This window comes from Hyperolius riggenbachi, chromosome 4 (genome assembly GCF_040937935.1).
Source record: "Hyperolius riggenbachi isolate aHypRig1 chromosome 4, aHypRig1.pri, whole genome shotgun sequence".
Lineage (NCBI taxonomy): Eukaryota > Metazoa > Chordata > Amphibia > Anura > Hyperoliidae > Hyperolius > Hyperolius riggenbachi.
In genome coordinates, this window is record NC_090649.1 from 172,003,259 (window position 1) to 172,027,349 (window position 24,091).

Here is a 24,091-nt window from a genome sequence, read left to right on the forward strand (position 1 = left end):
TGACAGCAAGTATAGCCATGTCCCCTTTGTTTCACTCCATTCTCTGAATTGAGACAAATGTCCATCCTACCAACCTGACCACCCGCCAAGCTGTCCATCATGGATGAATCTGGAGTATGATCAGGTGACATGAAAGGGATGCAACTACAGGTACTACAATTGGGCCACTATAAGAAGAATTCTAGTTGTAGCAGGACATACCAATTCTCTCTGTAGCCTCAGTTTTGCAAACAAGCACTTCAGAGTGAGTGGTACAACTACATAGTATGCAGCCTTATCCTTATGTGGCTGTGGCAATGTCTCAAATTTGATAAATGTTTACTTTAGTGTAAATTAGGATTTGATGACTCCAACTCTTTCATTATTTCATAATTACCAGATCTAGACCAACAAACTCATTCACAGGATGTTTCCCAACCTAGTACATACCAATTATATTCAATCCAGAGTCATAATCAAAGCCATTAATTCCCTTGGTGATGTTCAGTGATGTTGTCCTCAGATGTGTTTTGCCTTTCTCTCTCCAAGCCAGAACCACTGTGTTATTGTCACTCGTGGTACACGACAGGAAAGCTTCTAAATGAGAGCTGTAACTAACTGTGGACGAACACAGAAATATCCTCATTAGTTTTGTGCAAGATGCTATTTGAAGTTACATCGGGCACCGCTAAAAAATGTCAAGCAAATCTGAAAATGATCTTTATTGCCATGACAGATTGAAAATGCTACAAGATTACCGCCATTCCATTAAGGTCAATTAAGAAGCTGTCATATTTTTATTCAAACCTTTTGTACCGAAGCAAAAGATTTCTGGAAACTATCTGTGAAATGGGTAGCGGCATTCTGTGACTTTATTACACCATAATGCACAGAACATGCTTTTTCTCAATGTACTGGAAATAGGAATATCAATCAAAGGGTTTAGGTCAAACTAGACAGGAGATTGCAGGTACGGTTCTTTGTGCAATTAGATTACAATATTTCTGCAATGAAAACAGAGTATTGTCATCTTCTGAGCAGAATAATGTAGCCTGGAGCACTTGAAGCAAAACTAAAGCATATCTTTAACAGATATCCAGTAACCTTCCCGCTGCTAAATGTGATGTGATAGTGTTCAAGAGGAAGAGTAAAATATTGTAACCTTAACACGGTTGATAGAACTTGAGCATTGACTCATATTTTTATCTTAATGTGCGGACCTATTTGAAAAGTTCAACACAGCAGTAGGTGACTGCAGCCTCTTTGTGGAAACACTGAAGACATACATCACCCTAAGTCTTGCAGTTTAGGGAGGGAGTTTTAATCCATCAAAGCCAGTGTTGAGGAGCCTTGTGTGTTTTTACTTGAGACTTGCATTGAATAAGACTGAACAGTGACTCCTTTCATACTCCTGATCGGATTTTGATCTTTTGATTCTACCAAAGTGGTCTTGTTGGAAATGCCCCCCTTAGTTTATAAAGTGGAATCCTGTAATCTTTGTGAATGGGGGCAATCACCTTATATTAACAGAAGTAATGACCCTTTGAACCTTTCAGCACTAAAACCATATCAGAATAATTATTTTACTCTTTCTAAGTTGTTTTACCTTCTATTTACTTTTCAGGAAATTTACTAATTCAACCAGCTGTTTGATAAGCTCTTTAACATAGATAACAACTCAAGTTTTTTTTTTTTAATTCTTGCTGTACTAGAAAACAGAAAATGATTTCAAACAATCTCTTAGTAGAGCTAGTACTACATGATTCTATGTTTTTTTCATCATGTCACATGTTACTTCAGGTACACCTTTAATATGAACCATCACTCTTACTACACAATGGTATAGAGTGGCATTTAACTGCTTTTCCAGTTCACTGTAGATTAAAGTGCTACTTGCTTTGCTGTTGTACTAACCCTCTGCATTTCATACTGTACAGAAGAAGAATAAAGATCATCTGTGTAAATGCCAATCTAACTCCACTGGCTCATGTTCTCCAGGGGCGTGACCCAGCAAGTACTGAAGCCAAAAGCCTGCATTACAGGTACACATTTTCAAAGGAAATAAGTATGGAAAGCCATCATTCCAGTTGTATGAAGGAGTGATACATAGATGGAGCAGAATACCTTGGCGCACCCAGTTGTTCTCATGAAGTCTGTGCCTTAAGACGCTGCAACATTTGTGTAATCCAGAAACCAGCTCATTCAAGGAAATGTAAAGAGTAGTCTGCTGATCCTCAGTAGAATTAGCTGGACGCTCAAACAAAGATATTGTAGCTGTTGTGAAACAGATAGCCTGTACCTGCAATAACATCAGGTGTCATTAACACATTACATCAGCAAAACCTAAGCTGTGTGGTTTCACCTGATGTGCAGGGAATTGTGGTTACACATGAAGGATCAAAGATGGATCATCTGTTATTACCTATAACTCTACTTATTTATTCTCAATATAGGGTTGTAAAAGTACATAGCAGAGAAAGCAGGTGGATTTGGCATGTTGACCCATCAGTGCTTGGTTTGGGCACTGCATAACACTGATATGAGATGGTGCCAGGACCAATAGCACTGCTATAGGCAAGCAATGGAGACTAATGCCAGGTGATAGTTGCTGCAGCTGAAATGGACAAAGTAAGTAATATCAGTAAGGATAATCGGATAGTTTATTTGTTGTTAGGTGTCAGGAATGGTTAATGTGGTAGGAAAGGGGGGGGGGGTATACGCGTCAGGAAGGGATTTATGGGGGTAGGGGGGGTAAGCTTAGGTATCTGAAATGATGTACCCTCAGAGGGGGAGGAGATTAATTTAAAGCACACCTGAAGTGACGTGACATGCTGTGCTAAATATAGGTAGATTATAGTGCTGGCCCTACTAACATATTGTCTTAAATCCCTTTTTTTCCAGTACAGCAAGGGTTAAATTACTTGCTATCTATTCAATTGAACTTGTCAAACAGCTTGCCGAATTCAGTATTGTTTCCCGAAAAGTAAATTGAAGCAAAAAAGAGTTTTATATGACTGAGAAAGGGCTTCTGATAAGGTGTTAGCACTACAAAGTTAAAAAGGTCATTACTTCTGTCTGTTTTTCAGCTCAGCAAGGCAGTTTTGTCAGGACTGCAGTTTAGAATAAAGTCTTACAATAAAGCCCTTAAACTGAAAATAAAAATATTAGACCGACTTCTGTGCTCTATTTACCGCTAGTAAAACACAAACAATTATTCATCTCATCAGTTTATTTTACTTTAAGTTTGCTTTAAATCATCAGAAAATGGTTAATATTAGAGGTGGACCAGTTAGACCTGCATATAGGGAAGAGGTTAATGGTTATCAGGAAGGAGTTAATGTATGTGTGTGCGTGTTGAGGGGCGGGGGGGTGTTGCCATCAGGAAGGGGCTTTAGCATTAGGGGAATCAGTTAGAGAGATAGCCAATCGATGGAGAGATTCACTAACACACTTATGAAAACACTGTTGAAAACTACATCACTGGGCCTCTGCTTATCATAGGCCTAAACTTATGGTGCCAAAACTATATGTAACTAACTGTAGGACATAAAAATGCTGATATCATTCGCTGAGATCTAGGATGAAGGCAATAAATAAAGATAAATAAGTTGATCTGCAAAGGAACTTATTAAACAGGACTAACGGATTCTCTATATTGGAATCATATAACTAGAGTTTTACCTGTCCTTTCACATCTCCAAATGTCAGAACTGCATTATTACCATCATTAGGATCATGCCAGTATTCCATACATATTGGTGTGCCAGAAAGTCCTTGAAGTTTGTACTGACAAAATAGATCTTGTTTTGAGTTCAGATCATAGAAACATATCTCCTTACTTGTGAAGGCAACTGCAATCTGCAACAAAGACAGTCAGGTTTACTAATAAGATCACATTATAGCAGTCCATACAAATCAGAATTCATTGCCGACTCATTTACCTGCCTCCTAATAACCTGTACACACTTCATGCATACACATTTTCTTTCAGCAAACTCGTTAATTGTATATTGATTTGTTATGGAATTTTAGTTTAGACCTTGTCTAGAAAGCATAAGTAAACCATAAGGGCCAGCTAATACATTTGTCACTTTTGGTGCAGATTGTCATTGTCATTCCAATGAATGGTGTTACAGACCACCATCTTGGATGATTATAGTAGGTAATTAAAGCACATATGAGCACTGTAAAAAAACAAACAAAAACAAACCAAAACCAAAAAAAAACAACAGGTTGCTCCACATGATCAAAGAAGCAGCAATCTATAATCAGATCCCTTTTAAGAGAAGATCTGAAGCCAACATAAATAAAGCCCTATGTGTAGGGCAAATGCATATTGTATGAGAAAAAAAAAGAGCTATTAAATAGGATGCAGTGTTAAACTATTTAGTAACTCATTTATTTTGGGTAGATTTTTTTGTACAATCTGTAAGCAGTTCACCACTTCTGTATTAATAGGCTCCATCATTTAACTTTTCTTTAGTTTTTGCTTTGTCTTGAGTGTGGAGATCAATTAGTCAGTGATTCAGAGGCATAGCAATAGCCATAGCAGCTGCTATGGGGCCAAAGAGCATAGGGGGTCCAGTGGGTAATTAATGTATTAACCATTAATGTTGTTGTGTTTCTTCGCCCTCTGACTTTGTCTCAGTACCCATGAACTATGTGTAGTTTGGATTGCATGATAATGTAAATTGGTCAATTAACTCATATCCATAGGGTAGGGGCAGGCGGCATTGCATAAGAGTGCCTCTATCTGAGGGCCCCATGAAAGTTTGCTATGGGGCCCCATGATCTCTAGCTAAAGTTTGAAGACCTGGTAATCTGAATTGGCATATGATCCTTCTGAGTGCAGGACGATTCTGTGATTATATTTTGGTACTTATAAACATGTTATATTGGGCTGGTTGCATCAGGAATCAATGGAGGTTAGGTTCCTCCTGATATAACAGAATCCCAAAGCTTTTGGATGTTGCCTGTAAAATAATATAAGTAGTCACTAATGGACCAATGTGGACCCATATGTCCAATGCCATCCAGGTATATTGGAAAATGTGTATATTTGCACATTGTACAGGATTTTACTACACCTGCAGTGCCGTTTATTTTAGTATAAGGGGGCATAATGCACCCAGAATTTATTCTGTACAGACTGCAGTTCTGAATGGGACTCTAGAATCCACTGCTGAGAAATCAGAGAGAAACATAATTGCACACAGGTATTTTTACAATTCCCACCTTTCATTCTAAGAAGCCCATTTATCTATGGATACTCTAATAGTCAGAGAAGTCAGTTTACAATAGGTCACTGAATGGGCTGGTGTGCACAGGATCTTTATTTCTGCCTACTTCTGACACCAAGCTGACATCCTAGCTATTTTGATGAATGAGAAACTAATCTCACATTGATGGCAAACTGATACAACTGACGTCAAACTCAATGTGAACTGCTGTTAGAAGGATGTCAAAGTAACATGTACACTGGCTCTTACAGCTTCTCACTGTGACATTCAGAGGCAATAATGTGAAATGAAATGTTCAGTCCAATGGTCCTCCTTGTTTTTGTACATCTTCCAGATGCTTCTGATTGGACGTTAATAGTAGATTTACACACAGATGAGGATTCCAACCTGTTCCATTCTGTAAACCACTCCTAAACAAAAATCTGATTGGTTTCTATGGACAACACCTCCACTGTCCTCTACGCTAGTTATGATAAATGAGCCCTATTTGGCATTGTTCTCGTAGTAAATGCCTGAATGAACTGTCGGTATGGATCACTTTTGTAGTTTGTTTACGAAGTCTGTTGGCTTTGCTCTCTATAGTGCCATATAATGAATGTACCGATTTTATTTAGATTTATGCTTTTCATTACTCACTGACAATTCTCATTCATTTAGCCTTTCTACGTGGAATGGTAATTATATTTCTTGATCCAGTTCCTGAATCTCAGGCAAGCAGACACAGGATGCACCTCACTGTATGCCCTAGCCGTATGACATAACTAATGAATATGCAGGCAACGGATCCCCCACCTTCTGCTTATTGATATATGCATTACTTATATTTATATCCATATTTACCTTGTTTACATTGCCCAGAAACACCAAGCTCGTCGCCCATAAATCTTTCGGCTTGACGGTATCAGTGCTGATCCGCAGGCTTCTCTGTAGTTTTAAATTCTCTCCCCAGACTCCCAGTAATCCGTCTTTGCTCAAAGTTACGTAGCGGCAAGAACCTTTCAAATAAACTATTTTTTGGATGTTTTCCTTGTGAATTAATGGGAGGCTGCGAATATCCTTCCACTGGGGAATTACTGATGATTTCACTCGTTCATCTTTCTCGTAAAGCTCAAGCAGCATGAAGGATGTTAATTTGTCCCAATCAATGAAACCTTCGCGACTCACATCTATCTTATCAAATAAATCGCCGTATTCCTCTTTCAGCCCATGCCCCACGGCTGCGTATGTTCTCTCCATGAATTCCTCCTTGCTCATACATTCTGGCGGCTCTAACTCTGGGGACTGCGGGAGAAACACAGAAATGTGACATTGTTTTGAGAAGTGCCGCATTAAAAAAAATACATTTCCAGAAAAACAAGAAAGTAATAGCACAATATGATTTAACTCACAGAGGACTGGTTAGAGGGCTCACACTCATATGAGTGATCGGGACATGTGTTCAGGCCAACTCCTCTATTCTCTTTCATTCTATTTAGGAACTATTACTTAAAAAAATTCTAAATCGCTTAAAGGAAATTTGAAGCAAGTAAAATTATTTAAAATACATGACGTAGCTGCAAATGAATATTACATACTAACCTCGCAGTCAGTTCCTCTCAAACTCACCATTTTCTTCTTACATTGATCCCTTTCAGTTCTGACAATATTTTGTCAGAACTGAAATATACCAGTTGCTGTCAGTTATATATCAGCAGCTGTCAGTTACAACTGAATGCGCAAGGTAATGTCCATGTTTCCCTATGGCTCAAGTGGGTGATATTACAATTTAACAGTGTGCTGACCAGGAAGCTGTTATGGGGTAATGGCCATTTTTTATAATGGAGGACGGAGAAATCAATTGATCACAGTGGACAAATGGGACGCAGGAGAGGAGAAAGAGATTGAGGAGTAGACTACACAGGATAAAAACAAGGAACACCAAGAGCCCCAATAGTGTAATATGTACTGGTAAATGGTTACTAGATAGAGTAAATATTAATACTCACAAACCAGGGTTACCATTAGGCAACCACTGTAAAAGCAGGTGGGGAGATTTTCCTGACCCCACTCAGGAATAAGAAGTCGTTCTCTTTAGAGGAGAAAAAGGGGGTTCAACCCTCCACCCAGGGTGGACTCAATATTATGCAGGAGAACAGAGGCACCCAAAGGATAAAAGGAAGCCAAATGAACTAAAAAAAACCCAAATTCTTGGTAAATAAAGGAGGCAGTGGTGGACCTACCTCCCCTAAGTAGACACACAACGACTGTAGTAAAGACAGTCAATATATTTTATTTATGAACTCCAAATATGCAACGCGTTTCGCAGGTTTGATCTGTCAGAGGTGCCTGGCTCTTCTGCTTGCCTGATGAAGCGGGATCAAACCTGTGAAACGCGTTGCATATTTAGAGTTCATAAATAAAATATATTGACTGTCTTTACTACAGTCATTGTGTGTCTACTTGGAGGAGGTAGGTCCACCACTGCCTCCTCTATTTACCAAGAATTTGGGGTTTTTTTAGCTCATTTGGCTTCCTTTTATCCTTTTGGCGCCTCTGTTCTCCTGCATAAGACTACACAGGAGCAGGGCCGTTTCTACCCCCGTGCGGGGCGTGCCGCCGCCCGGGGCGCTGTTAGGAGGGGGGCGCTATAATGGAGGGGGGAGCCGGAGCCGCGGGGAGGGCAGCCCGACCTCTCCCTCCCTCTCCCGGGCGCCATCCGTGCTCCCCCCTCAGATGCAGAGCGAGCAGCCGGGAAGCGCTGTTTGCAACTCACCTGCCTGGCTCCAAGCGCTGCTCTCTCGCCGCTGGTCTGTCTCCTCTCTCTGCATACTGCGGATACACGCGGCTTCCTGTTTAGCCGGAAGCCGCGTGTATCAGCATGTATGCAGAGAGAAGAGACAGACCAGCGGCGAGAGAGCAGCGCTTGGAGCCAGGCAGGTGAGTTGCAAACAGCGCTTCCCGGCTGCTCGCTCTGCATCTGAGGGGGGAGCACGGAGGGCGCCCGGGAGAGGGAGGGAGAGGTCGGGCTGTCCTCCCCGCGGCTCCGGCTCCCCCCTCCACTATAGGGGACAGCTAGCTATCTAACCTATCCTGGGGGCACCTACCTAATCTAACCTACGCTGGGGGGCAGCTACCTATCTAACCTATACTGAGGGGCAGCTACCTAATCTAACATACACTGGGGGGCACCTACCTAATCTAACCTACGCTGGGGGCACCTACCTAATCTAACCTACGCTGGGGGCACCTACCTAATCTAACCTACGCTGGGGGGCACCTACCTTATCTAACATACACTGGGGGGCACCTACCTAATCTAACCTACACTGGGGGGCACCTACCTAATCTAACCTACACTGGGGGGCACCTACCTAATCTAACCTACACTGGGGGGCAGCTACCTATCTAACCTTCACTGGGGGGCAGCTACCTATCTAACCTTCACTGGGGGGCAGCTACCTATCTAACCTACACTGGGGGGCAGCTACCTATCTAACCTACACTAGGGGGCAGCTACCTATCTAACCTACACTGGGGGGCAGCTACCTATCTAACCTACACTGGGGGGCAGCTACCTATCTAACCTACACTGGGGGGCAACTACTTATCTAATCTATACTGGGGGGGGCACCTACCTAATCTAACCTACGCTGGGGGGGCACCTACCTAATCTAACCTACGCTGGGGGGCAGCTACCTATCTAACCTACACTGGGAGGCAGCTACCTAATCTAACCTACACTGGGGGGCAGCTACCTATCTAACCTATACTGGGGGCACTTATTTAACCTGTATTGGGGGCACCTACCTAGCTAGCCTATACAGGTGGCCACTATACTGGCTACCTATATTGCAGGCACCTACCTAAATAACCTGTACTGGGGCACCTACCTATCTAACTTATACCGGGGGCGCCTACCTATCTAACCTATACTGGGGGCAACTATACTGGCTACCTATACTGGAGGCACCTACCTGGCTAACCTATAGCGGGGGCAACTATACTGGCTCACCTATGCCTGGCTACCTATACTGGGGTACCTATTCTTGGCTACCTATACTGGGGGGGACCTATACTAAGTGCAACTAGACCTGGCTAACCTATACTGCGGGCACCCATACCTTGCTCGCAGGGGGGGGGGGCGCAATTTTTACACCCTCGCCCTGGGTGCATTTTAGCCTAGAAACTGCACTGCACAGGAGGTAAGTATGACCTGTGTATGGTTATTTAGATATTTTATTTTCAGGTCAGGTTCTCTTTAAAGGTTTACTATTAGCCATCTGATTTTCTGTTTGAGACTAGTTTTATCGTATTTTTTATGTCTGTTTTGTGTTATACTTACAGTTTTGTAATTCAAAGGTTTAAAGTTTCTGAGGTTCGATTTAGCTGGTCCATTTTCAAGCTGCAGAACTGCAAGAAGCTGCATAAATTTACATACTTCTGCTTCAACTCAGAATTATTTGCATCTCATTGACCATTTTAATCATCCCCTAATATAAAAGGTGGAGGAAAGCTAAAGAAACACCTACTTACATCATAAAATGGATGCAACCACATGAGCCAGCCATGGCACACAGGACAGCAATCCACTTACACAAAAGATGTGATAAGGGCTCCACATTTGTACACCTTAAAGTGGAGCCGAGATAAACTTTTACTCATTGCATAATTGTGTTCCTTTCATATAGTTTATAGGGCATTCCTCAAGCCAAATACTTTTTTTGTTTTGTTTTAATATCCTAATTCCCTATAAACTAAACAAGCCTCGCCCACAGCTCCTTTTGTGCATTGGCACCGTAGCAAGGGCTTATGGGAGCTCAGTCTGGGCAGGAGGAGGAGGAGGTTACTAGTCAGAGATTTCAGAGGCAGAGGGGAGGAGGGATGAGGAGAGGGGACTGAATTTACACACAGGCAAGCTGATTTCATCTCCAGTCCTCAGCCTGTGACAATATGCCAAACAGAACATGGCTGCCCTTATTGTATCACAGGAATAAATAATCATAAACTTTTGAAGCTGTTGGAAGCTAGATATGCTGTGTAAACTATCTAAACTTTAGATAAATTATATAGACAATTTACTTGTTATAGTTAGTTTTTCATCTCGGATTTGCTTTAAGTGGATTACTGAATTGTCCTGCTGCCCTATATTTCACTTGAAATTCATAGAAAGTGAATGCCAATCACCATTTTTAACTATCAAAGCCTATGTGACTAATAACAAATGTACCAAAAGTAAGTTGAGGTTTTTTTTTTCAATATAAAACTAATATATGTTGTAGTAAGTGATGAGGAAAATAAATAGCAAAACTCCTTTATTAAAAAAGTACCTGACTCCAATGAATGCCTATGGGAAAATCTGCATCAGATTAGTTGCATTTAGTGGAAACAGGGCAATAGGCATTCATTGGAGTCCGTTTTTCTGCATCCAATCTGCGTGTAGTGGATACAGACCTTAAACGCTAGTGATAGCAATAGTGATTTTGGTGTGCACTAGCCCTTAATGATGAAAAGTTAATGAGGTTAAAGTAGTGGCCTATACACGGTAGACAATCAACAGAGCAGCTCTGTGCTTGGTGTCATATATGTAGCATGAAAAAATGTAGTACAAAACCCATGCAAGGCAGCAGCAGCAGAGACAAAACACTTATAGTTGTGGACTATATAATGTGTAGCGTGGACTCCTAGCAGCATACTAATCTTGTACAAGACACTCAGACAGCAGACAGCTAACATATGGGATATATTATCTGCAGATTATCAGTACAAGTGCTGCTAATGCTTGGTGTAATATGTGCTGCACTTCCTAATAATATTCAAAAATAACTTTTCAAAACATCTAGCTGACTTTGGTTGCCCCAGGACTTAATTGTGCTAAGTATTGGACCAGGGGTTGAGGAAGCCGATGAATAGCACAAAAGCCAAACAGAGATGGAGTTTAGGTACAGGCCCGAGTTTATGCATAGTAGATCAGACGGCAGAAAAAATTCTAAGTCCAGTTCACAACCAAAGGTCAAATACTGGAGTTCAGGCAAGCCAAGCGGATCAACAGAGGATGAGTCAGAAGCGCAGTCAGGAGTAGCCAACAGCCAAGGTCAGTACCGTATCAAAGAGAATAGTCAAAAAACAAGCTGAGGTAAATAGCAAGCAGATCACATGTGGAAAGTACGTCCTAGCAAGTCACAAAACTAAACACTATCATGGGCGTGGTGGTCCGACAGGAAGAGACTTTTATGTGACAAACATCCAATCAGAGAGCACATGTAAATCAACTAGGACAATAATTAGGCAGGAGGGATTTAGGAGTAATTGACTGCAAGCCAACAGCAATATGCAAAACAGGCTCACCTGGGGAACAATTAGCCTACTGTGAACCAGATTAAGCCTGCTGCACTATCTAGAGCTGTCACAGGATAGCAGCAATACTCCTGCTAGCTCTGCATCAAACAGGCCACTAATGCTTGGAATACACGGCTCAATTCTGAGCCATTTAGATGGCTCGATAGATAATTTCCGACATGTCCGATCTCCGGCCCGATCTTTTCGCCGCTCGAAGATAATGCAAAAAGATAAGAAAAACCAGCGGAAGATAAGAAAACGCCTGCTGCATCGAGCGGGAAATTGATCGAGCGGGAGAATCAAGCGGCAAAATCGAGCCATGTACGCCCAGCATAAGAGCAACACAGGAATGCACAAGAAAATTGTGTGCCGAAGAAATCCAAGTAAATTCTGATTCACACACTGATCTAACTACATCTGACTAACATAGCCTTCCTGGCGGTAAGCCCGAGCTGAGCTCGGGCTATGCCGCGCAAGAAGATATCTCAGCCCCTGGTGGGGCGATTTTCTCCATTTAAAATGCTGTATGCGCAGCTAGCACTTTGCTAGCCGTGCGTACAGCTTGATCGGACCAATGAGTTCCGGGCAGCGCTATGGGCTGGATCGGAGGCGTCTGACGTCAGGACGTCGGCTGACGTCCATGATGTCATTCCGATTGTCGCCATGGCGACAGGAGAAGCCAAACAGGGGAACGCGTTATATATGCGTTCCCCTGTTTGCTATTGATGCCGGCGACGATCGCACTAGAGGGACACATGCGCCCTCTAGTGGTGTTTCATGTAGCTACCACTCTGGTAGCTTTACATGAAACAAAACAAAAAAATATAATAAAAAAGGATTTTTGCCTGTATGGCAAAAAAAATTAACCGCCAGGAGGGTTAAGCACACAAAACCCAAACCATTAAGCTAACATGTCTGTTTTTTATGTTGGGTGTAGCTAAATAAAGGTGATTAAGGCATCCAATGGGACACATGCCACCACCAAATGGTTGACCTATTCATCCTGCTGGGTGGTGTAACAGGGCATCACAGGATAGTCTGTAGAGCTGACCAAATTACCAAAGAATATCAACATTATTCAGTTCTGACTAAACCAAATGCCCAATATTTAGGATGAATGTATGTGTATGTGATTTTAAAAGACTCTGACTGTTTTAGTTTTTTTTTTTTAATGTTTTTACTATTCCTTTTTTTGTCCCTTTCTTGTGCTAAAAGAAGGGTCTGCTGTTACCCGAAACAGTATAGTGCCGTTATTTCTCCATAACATTGGAAGTTTTATATGTCTCATGACAGATACCTTGGTATTGAATTGGGATATGGCTTGAAAGCTGTACCAGATTAAATGGATCAATAAATAGCTGTTTATTGGGAAGTAGGAATTGTGGGTGCCTACTGCCACTAGGAACTTTAGCACCTTCATTTTACCTTACTTAAATGACCACAATTGAGGAGATGAGCCCGGATTCGGTCTTTCTTGTAACTATAATTCTTGTGGCCAGGGTTAAATCCACTGCTCCCTCTCTAGTCCAAAGCACTATCTGTTCCATGAGAGGACATTAGAATATGTGGTCCTAGACTTTTTCATGCACTGTATGTATGCATGTTGCATTATGAATGATATAGGGCCAGAGTTAGGACACATATAAACTCAGGGGAGCCTCTGCATTGCGTATGTGACTACACAAAATAATGCACTTTTTTTGGCTAATTAAAGGACTCTGCTTTTAACTTAACTGTAGGGATAGTAGTGGTTCAGAATCACTTTTAATCGCAAAGTACGAAAAAGGCCGTACTTGTAATTATTTGTAGTACACATGGCATAGGCAAACTTCATAATACAGGCATTCACAGATGCACAAAACAGACAAAACAAATGTGCAAGTACATATGACATTTACATCAACAGTTAGAGCAAGCCTGCGTGGCCTTCGCTTAGTACTTTAGAGCAGTTCTGGCCATGCCGTGGTGCAAGTACTGACCCATGAGTGCACTGAGGATCTGGTGGGCAACTGAGAAGTTATGCTGAACTAAGAGAGTAGAGTTCTGCTGTGGGGGCGATCCTGGCCCCGGGGATGGTGTTTAGCAGAAGAACTGCTTGGCGGAAGGAGTCCTTGCGGTGGTTCTGGAAGGCATAGTTCTATAAGGGTGACCAGATGGAAGGAGCTCGAAGTAGCGAATACCTGAGTGGGAGGGGTATTGGTAAATCCTGGTGGCCCTCGTCCTCACCCTAGCAGAGTGAAGGAGATTGAAGGGTGACAAGGGAGATCCGATGATCTTCTCTGCAGTTTATATCTGTCGCTAGCAGTTGCACCAGAATACCAGACAAATAATGAGGAGCAAAGGATGGATACTATGATAGCGGTGTAGAAGCTGGTCAGCAGCTCCCGTTCCTGGATAGTTAGTCTGCAGTAAATATTTGCATGAGAGTATGTGTATGTGAGTGTACAAAGGACTTTACGTATCAACTCACAGTCGCGCCAAGGTGAACTGAAGTCTGAAATTAATATTTAACAGTTCATGGTATGCTTATCAGTATGTTATTTGCTGTTTAAACACAGGGGAACTCTCCTACAGGTGCACTTTGACCTAACGGCTATAATAGCATATTTCTAATCAGTTACTTCTATTCTATTAAAATGAGCTGCCTTGTTTATTTAACATAGTTGTGCAAAATAATGGAGATATAAACATTTTATTGTATTATTTATGTAACCTCTAGCTCCAGACAACATACACACACATGTATGAAGTGCGGGAATTCAAAAGCAAGGGCGTCTTCCAGTAATTATAGCCAGTACCATATAGTCTTTACATCATTATTATGATTTATAAGGGGCCAATATTCCGTTGCACTGTACATTGTAGGAAAACAAACAAGGGGCACATATGGAAACTACATACAACATACCGAACTGGTGATTAAAATGACAGATGTAACATGATGAATAAAATGTATAACAGAGTGCAAGCTATGAAAGGAATAACAAATTCCAATTCTAAAGGAATGGGGGGGGGGGCAAAAGGTGGTTGAAAACATTCCTTTTTGTACAGACAGCTATAAAGAAGAAAGGATGGCCACTGCATTAAAGACGATCATTTGCAGTCTTTTTGCTAAATGCATGAAACGTACATAGATGCCGGTGAATTGATCAGACACCCAGGGGGAGCCGAAGCCAGATAATGGTGTTTTCACACCACAGGAGGATAGAACAGGCATGGGCAAACTTGGCCCTCCAGCTGTTGAGGAACTACAAATCCCACAATGCATTGCAGAAGTCTGACAGCCACAGTCATGACTCAAAGGCAAATGCATTGTGGGATTTGTAGTTCCTTAACAGCTGTAGGGCCAAGTTTGCCCATGCCTGGGCTAGAAGAAGAAGAAGAGGATCACTAGGGGGTGCTGTGCTCTGCTATTCATTATGTCTTTACAGCACAGGTGTTGAACTCTTGTCTCCAAGGGCCATATCCATGCCAGTGGTTAGGATAGACTGAGAAATGTGTTCTGCCTGATGAACCACACCTTTCCTAATTTAGTCCCATCAGTTAATCATTTGAGCTGTGCCAAAAATGTGTGAAGACCTCGGTCCTTTGAAGACTTAAGTTATAAATCCCTGCTTCACAGCATCACAGCACTACTTGGCACACCCACTTTTATGTCACCTCTGTGCCCTCATGTGCTCTTCCTTTATGAAATATCACAATATGGTTAAAGCTTCCAGCAACATTTCAGGTGTTTAACCCAATCCTACTTCAAGCTTAAAGCTGGATGAAAACACTGATTTTAACCCCTTCGGGACCAGACAGTTCTGGCCCGTTTTAGAGTTTGGTTACTGTGATTGGCTCACAGTAATCAGGGAGTCACCAGTTATGAAGCTCTCCTGTCACAGTGACAGCAGAGCGAGCAGGCAGCATCGTTGCTTGATTGGCGAGAGCAATGGAAATGGCTTGACTGCACGGTGGGGACGTTGAAATCTACGCCCTGGCAGAAGTTGCCTAAGGAGAGGCAAGCAGCCGGATCCTCCAGAGGCTTCCCATGCTGTCCCCTGCTGCTTGCTGGGACTCTCCCTAACATTGGGGCCATGCTCCCCTTCAGGTATGAGCATGGCTGTGCTGCATCCTCGTGAGCATGGCCACAACTGCACATTAGCATGGAGCCACTCAGGCACAAGCAGCTCTGGCTTACTGTGCAGGTGCGGCCGTACTCGCACTGGAGCAGTACGCGCACGCTCAGGCCTGAAGAGGAGTGCAGCCAATATGTGATTGCTGATGAGCCCTAGTGCCTTCCTCCCTCTCTCCCTATGCAGAGTCTCAAGCAGAGCATAAATGAGAGGCTACTCACCCAGCTCTCAGCATTTCACTGATGTGCTTTCCCTTTAGTCAGGGCACCACTAGCTACGTAATACTGAGGGTACCTCTAGATACCTAAGACAGGCAAGGGAAGTAAGGGAGAAGTGACAGCTGGGCCAGCCAGCACACTAACTGTTTGTAGGTCAATGGAGGGTGAAGTGTAGGGTGCCAGGACATCTGTGCCTATCGGCTCCTGTGATGTAAATCTGGGCCTGAAGCTGTGTATGAAGCTTCAGGGCTATCCTGACATAAAATGGGCATCACCTTGTGCTTGACGTCTTACCTTTCTCAGCCCACAAATCAAGCATTGGTGGCAGCAGAAAAGGCTATTTCAGAACATAGCAATATAATTCTGAGCATAGTAATATACCGGTATTAATTCTTTACATTTTTACAATAAGTGAATACAGTACTATGCTGGAGGCCTGTTGTACACAGGAGCAACTTATTAAGATTCGAATTGTATTTCCTCTTTGTTGCTATGAATTGTCAGTGTGCAGATGAATGACATCATTGGTTTACAAAAATGCTTGCAGCTAATTGGTGAATGATTCAAAGAATGCAGCAACTTGTGAAGAGTGACACTAGTTACCAGTTATTGCTGTCCAGGAATAATGTGATACATTGCTACACATTGTTACAGCAACAGGACAAACCTAGGAAAAGTTTTTTTCTACTGAATAATCTTCTTCTAGCAACACACACAAATCTAAAACTGGCCGTACATAGTAATAGAGCTCTTTTCCAATTGCTGCGATCTGCTCAAAAAAGCAACAGCACTGCGATTTATACGTGAATCATGGTGTTCTTTTTCCATGAACACTATTTTTTGCCCAAATCACAATCGCCGGCCTGGACAATTTTCACTGCAATTGCATTCTGTTCCCAATGGCTTTTATTAATGTGGAAGTATGATGCCACAGCACCAGGTTTCCTGAGGAGACTGTTCATGGTGAATTTCATGCACTTACCCTGAAAATCGAATTGTGTGAGTTTAGGAGGAAGAAAGGACCAGATTTGCTCAAGAATCAAAAGTTTTTGCTCCACAACAAACTCAATACCCAGCCAAATGTTGTTGCTGTTGCACTGACAGCACTAAAGGAAATTAATGGAATTTCACTGGAACTCTCTTCATGGAACATAGATTTGTGAAAATTCCCAACACTGAAAAAACTATGGTACACAGAAAAAAACACCACAACCCCAAGGCTAAAAGTAACACTAAGCTACTTTGAAATTGTGTAAAACAATGTATTCAATGTGGAAGATGCTACAGTACTTTAAAAAAGAAAATGTTCCCAGCATGTTAAGTCACCCGATTTGGAATGAAAAAATATTTGTCTCTTTACTTTCCAATGATCCCTCTTACTGTATATAATACACTAATAACATAATTTCTAGAGTGCTTCAAATGGAGCAGTTAAGTAGTGCAGCAGTCTCTCTACTTCATCAATCTTACCAGGGAGTTAACCAGAAGCACCTGGATCCACCAAAGGTGCAAAGTTCAATAGCCAAAGAACGATCTGGGTCTCAACATAGATTTCTGCAGTGTGGTTTTATTGAAGTACCAAAGATATACTGACAAGCATAATGTTCGGTCCGGAGAGCACTTAAAAAAGGTCTCTGATTCAAACATTGTGCTTCCAACAACAACAAATAACATTTGTAGAGCGCTTTTCTCCCATAGGACTCAAAGCGCATAAGCATGGCTCAGACCATTGTGGTACAGAGGAAGAATTTTATACGTCCGGAAATGCCAGGCTAAACAGGTGGCTTTTCAGTCTGGATTTGAATAGCTCCAGGGATGGTGCTGTCTTTACTGGGTGTGGCAGGGAGTTCCAAAGAGTAGGGGCAGCATGACAGAAGGCTCTATCTCCAGATTTTTTGAGGTGCACTCTGGGAGTGACCAAGTTTATAGAACTAGCTGATCTGAGGTTGTGAGAGGTGTGGTGCAGCTTCAGCAAGTCCTTCATGTATCCAGGGCCCAGATTGTGCAGGGATTTGAATGTCAGCAGTCCAATCTTGAAGAGTATTCTCCATTCTACTGGTAGCCAGTGCAGTGAGCGAAGGATCGGTGTAATGTGACAGTGACGAGGCTGGTTTGTTAGCAATCTGGCAGCAGCACACATGGCCACTTTTTCTGGGGACATATACCCCTGGCTACATATACTGGGACATATCCCCCTGGCTACATATACTGGGACATATACCCCTGCCTACATATACTGGGACATATACCCCTGCCTACATATACTGGGACATATACCCCTGCCTACATATACTGGGACATATCCCCCTGGCTACTTTTTCTGGGGACATATACCCCTGCCTACATATACTGGGACATATCCCCCTGGCTACATATACTGGGACATATACCCCCTGCCTACATATACTGGGACATATACCCCCTGTCTACATATACTGGGACATATTCCCCTGGCTACATATACTGGGACATATTCCCCTGGCTACATATACTGGGACATATACCCCCTGCCTACATATACTGGGACATATACCCCTGCCTACATATACTGGGACATATACCCCTGCCTACATATACTGGGACATATCCCCCTGGCTACATATACTGGGACATATACCCCTGCCTACATATACTGGGACATATACCCCCTGCCTACATATACTGGGATATATCCCCCTTGCTACATATACTGGGACATATCCCCTGGCTACATATACTGGGACATATACTCCTGCCTACATATACTGGAACATATACCCCTGCCTACATATACTGGGACATATCCCCCTGGCTACATATACTGGGACATATACCCCTGCCTACATATACCCCTGCCTACATATACTGGGCACATATACCCCTGCCTACATATACTGGGCACATATACCCCTGCCTACATATACTGGGCACATATACCTCTGACTACATATACTGGGACATATACCCCCTGCCTACATATACTGGGACATATACCCCTGGCTACATATACTGGGACATATACCCCCTGCCTACATATACTGGGACATATACCCCTGCCTACATATACTGGGACATATACCCCTGCCTACATATACTGGGGACATATACCCCTGGCTACATATACTGGGACATATCCCCCTGGCTACATATACTGGGGACATATACCCTTAGCTACATATACTGGGACATATCCCCCTGGCTACATATACTGGGACATATACCCCTGCCTACAAATACTGGAACATATACCCCTGCCTACATATACTGGGACATATCCCCCTAGCTACATATACTGGGACATATCCCCCTGGCTACATATACTGGGACATATAACCCCTGCCTACATATACTGGGACACATACCCCTGCCTACATATACTGGGACATATACCCCCTGCCAACATATACTGGGACATATCCCCCTGGCTACATATACTGGGACATATACCCCTGCCTACATATACTGGGGACATATACCCCTGCCTACATATACTGGGCACATATACCCCTGCCTACATATACTGGGCACATATACCCCTGCCTACATATACTGGGCACATATACCCCTGCCTACATATACTGGGCACATATACCTCTGACTACATATACTGGGACATATACCCCCTGCCTACATATACTGGGACATATACCCCTGGCTACATATACTGGGACATATACCCCCTGCCTACATATACTGGGACATATACCCCTGCCTACATATACTGGGGACATATACCCCTGCCTACATATACTGGGCACATATACCCCTGCCTACATATACTGGGCACATATACCCCTGCCTACATATACTGGGCACATATACCCCTGCCTACATATACTGGGCACATATACCTCTGACTACATATACTGGGACATATACCCCCTGCCTACATATACTGGGACATATACCCCTGGCTACATATACTGGGACATATACCCCCTGCCTACATATACTGGGACATATACCCCTGCCTACATATACTGGGACATATACCCCTGCCTACATATACTGGGGACATATACCCCTGGCTACATATACTGGGACATATCCCCCTGGCTACATATACTGGGGACATATACCCTTAGCTACATATACTGGGACATATCCCCCTGGCTACATATACTGGGACATATACCCCTGCCTACAAATACTGGAACATATACCCCTGCCTACATATACTGGGACATATCCCCCTAGCTACATATACTGGGACATATCCCCCTGGCTACATATACTGGGACATATAACCCCTGCCTACATATACTGGGACACATACCCCTGCCTACATATACTGGGACATATACCCCCTGCCAACATATACTGGGACATATCCCCCTGGCTACATATACTGGGACATATACCCCCTGCCTACATATACTGGGACATATACCCCTGCCTACATATACTGGGACATATACCCCTGCCTACATATACTGGGACATATCCCCCTGGCTACTTTTTCTGGGGACATATACTCCTGCCTACATATACTGGGACATATCCCCCTGGCTACATATACTGGGACATATACCCCCTGCCTACATATACTGGGACATATACCCCCTGCCTACATATACTGGGACATATCCCCCTTGCTACATATACTGGGACATATACTCCTGCCTACATATACTGGGACATATACCCCTGCCTACATATACTGGGACATATCCCCCTTGCTACATATACTGGGACATATCCCCCTGGCTACATATACTGGGACATATACCCCTGCCTACATATACTGGGACATATACCCCTGCCTACATATACTGGGGACATATACCCCTGCCTACATATACTGGGCACATATACCCCTGCCTACATATACTGGGCACATATACTCCTGGCTACCTGTTCTGGGGACATCTCTACCCCTGGCTACCAGTTCTGGGGACATCTATACCGCTGGCCACCTATTCTGGGGACACCTATAGACCTGGGGCTACCTATTTTTGGGGAACCACTGCTGTCAGATTGAGTGTATTTTGGGGAACTGCTGCCAGGTGAGAGGTGTCTACATATTAAGGGGGCATTCTGCCTATCTGCTGTCTATTTATGTGCCTCATGACTGCTAAATTTGTCTTGTTGCGGGCCTCATGGTTACTGACTTTGTCTTGTTGGGGGCCTCATGATTTGTTGGGGGCCTCAAGATTGCTGAATTTGTCTTGTTGGGGGCCTCATGATTGCTGAATTTGTCTTGTTGGGAGCCTCATGATTGCTGAATTTGTCTTGTTGGGGGCCTCATGATTGCTGAGTTGGTCATGTTGGGGGCCTCATGATTGCTGAATTTGCCTTGATTGGGGGGGGGGGCCTCATGATTGCTGAATTTGTCTTGTTGGGGGTCACATGATTGCTAACTGCGAGACTATGGAAAAAGCTGAATCATCATCATATAATACAATAGCATTAAACCTACTTTTTTCCGCTTTTTGAAACAGAAAATGAAACTGGGAGGTTCTAAAAAAATGAATAATTTTTTCAGGAGTACGATGGATGAAATTGTTTATCTTCACAGTTTATTTTCAACTTAATTTTCCATAATGTTCATGTATGAGTTAAAACGTTTGTATTTAGTTTAAATTGCTGTTGGCACTTTGTGATAGTAAAGTGACTTTGCAGTTTGGACACTCGACCTCCAAAAGGTTCGCCACCACTGTCCTAATCTAATGTCCCACCATTGCTTAGTTCATGTAAACTTGTCTCCACCCACGACCACACCCACATTCTGGTTCATGACCACACCCATTTTTCGGCACGGCACGCGTAATGACATAGCTCCATTTTTGGTGCGCTACACGCGCAACAAAACACCAACCCAGATTTGCGTCGCGCTAAGCGCGACGCCCCTCTTTTTGCTCCCCACTTTTTGCCCCCCCCCCCGGAAAATTTTCTGCGGACGCCCATGACTGTGTGGTTCGGCTCCTGCTCAGCATTAGAAAAGGTGAGGCTGCAGCGCATCATCCGAACAGCGGAAAGGATAATTGGCTGTAGCTTACCTTCCCTGCAGGATCTTTACGCTAGCAGGTGCAGAAAGAGAGCAACCAAAATTGCCTCTGACCCCTCTCACCCAGCTCACTCCATCTTCCAGCGCATGCCTTCAGGAGTAAGATTTTGGTCAATCGCTACCAAAACCTCTAGACACAGGAACAGCTTTTTTCCTCAAGCAGTAGCCATACTTAATGCTGAACCACGTTAGAGCTGCCAGGACTTGATAGTAATCAGCACAGAACTGTAAATTAACAATTCTCACATTGCTTACTGCCACTATACTTGCATAAATGTCCTTGACTTGTAATATACACACCGTCTGTCCTTGTATTGTTTTTGTTTGCGTTTGTTAAGCAACTGCCAAGACAAATTCCTTGTAGGTGCAAACTTGCTTGGCGAAATAAAATTGATTCTGATTTGCTGTGCAATTTGCTGGGCTGCGGGCTTTGCTGGGCTATTTTCTGGCTGCTGGGTGCTTTGCAATTTGCTTGGCTGGGGGCTTTGCAATTTGCTGTGCTGGGGGCTTTGCTGGGTGTTTGGTGCTGTACAATTTGCCGGGCTCTGGGTTTTGCTGGGTACTGTGCAATTTGCTGGGCTGGGGGCTTTGCTGGGTGCTTGGTGCTGTGCAATTTACTGGGCTCGGTGTTCTGCTAGGTGCTTTGCAATATGCTGGGCTGGGCTTTGCTGGGTGTTTGGTGCTGTGCAATTTGCTGGGTTGGGGGCTTTGCTGGGTGCTTGGTGCTGTGTAATTTTCTGGACTGGGGGCTTTGCTGGGTGCTATGCAATGTTCTGTGTGCTTTGCAATTCAAGCGCCATGCAATGAAACAGGAAGTAGAGAGGAGCTGGCAGCTGAAGTAGACATCGCATGGAGCCAAGTAGGTCAGTCAACGCACCGCTGCGCTAGTTCTGCAAGGGGACATAGGAGGGGGGCCCATGGAGAGGGAGGATGGAAATGTTTTCGCCCCCCTCCTCCCCTCTTCTGTTGGGTGCCGGTGTCACCCCTTCCCCACCCCGCACTGTCACACGCGGGAGGCTCCATAAGAGAGCGACGCCAGTGCTAACAAATGATACATGTGCCTCGGGGGGTATCTGTGATAAGTGTGATAAGTCAAGGTACTTAAGTTTGTCCAAGTCATTTTATGCAAACTAATCAGGATGGCCTCAACTCCGGTAGGATCAGCTCCTGTTTAACTGCTTACATGGTAGTTTACTGCATTTGGTAAATGCAGTGTGCAGTTCTAAGGGTAGGAACACACTAGGCAGAAATGCCAGTGTTGCGTAAAACACTAGCGTTAATGGGCCTAATGTAAATCAATGGGCTGCATGAAAAAAAAAACGCATTCGTTTGCGTTGTGCAATGTGTGTTTTTGAAAAGCAGAATTTGCTGCATATTTTTCCAGAATGCATCTAAAATGCACTTAATGTATGACACTGGTTGACGCAGAGGTATAGCATTTTATTACGCTTCTGTTGTGGGGTTTTTTTTGTGTTTTTGTATAAAAAACAAGTTTGATGTTGTATTTCCGCTTCCTGTTGGCTTCCTGTTGACTTCCTAGTGATGAGCCAGAGAGGACATCGAAAATGTGTTTTTATCCCAGCCAAGTTCCCAAAAATTTGTATAAATCGCACATCAGAAACGCATACAAAACGCACAAAAACGCTCTTGCAATTCATACTCGCAAAACGCAAACGCACTCAAAACGCACTTCATTATGACAAAAATGCACAAACGCATATGCAGCAAAACGCAACCTTTCATGTACCGCCTAGTGTGTTCCCAGCCTGATTTTAGTCATCAATTAACGAATGTGAGAAATCAGGCCATAAAAAGTGTGGTATTTTGTGTTATTTTACTTTAAATCAAATTCTCATGGAAAATAGGGGGCATTTTAGCAAATATTTTAACAATCAGTTAAGACCTGCCTGGCGGTAAAGTCAATTTTTGTGCATTTTGCAGTTTTTAGTGGAGTTCCAATTCAGTTCCTATTCCTATTTTAAAGTGAACCTAAAGTCAGGAAGAAAAAATCAGTTTAACTCACCTGGGGCTTCCCTCAGCCCCCTGAAGCTGATCGGTGCCCACACTGACTCCATCAGATGTCCCTGGACCGGCCGGCGGCGACTTCCGGTTTCGCCGTCACCGGCCGACAGGCTGGGAACGCGAGAGATTCTTCGCGTTCCCAGCCAGAATAGCGCCCCCTATGCTGCTATTGCGGCCTCCCTATGCTGCAATAGCAGCATAGGGGGCGATATT

General features: G+C 43.4%; 1 protein-coding gene across 1 annotated transcript in view; it reads right to left on the minus strand.

Annotated features, from left to right (window-relative positions):
- Positions 1–24,091, minus strand: part of WDR49 (WD repeat domain 49) — a 144,977-nt gene that overhangs the window by 118,188 nt on the left and 2,698 nt on the right. The window contains exons 3-6 of the mRNA XM_068280948.1: positions 6,060–6,500; positions 3,661–3,837; positions 2,104–2,278; positions 430–597 (exon numbers count right to left, since the gene is read on the minus strand). Of these exons, the coding sequence (XP_068137049.1) occupies positions 430–597; positions 2,104–2,278; positions 3,661–3,837; positions 6,060–6,500 (961 nt within the window). The remainder of the gene's footprint in view (positions 1–429; positions 598–2,103; positions 2,279–3,660; positions 3,838–6,059; positions 6,501–24,091) is intronic.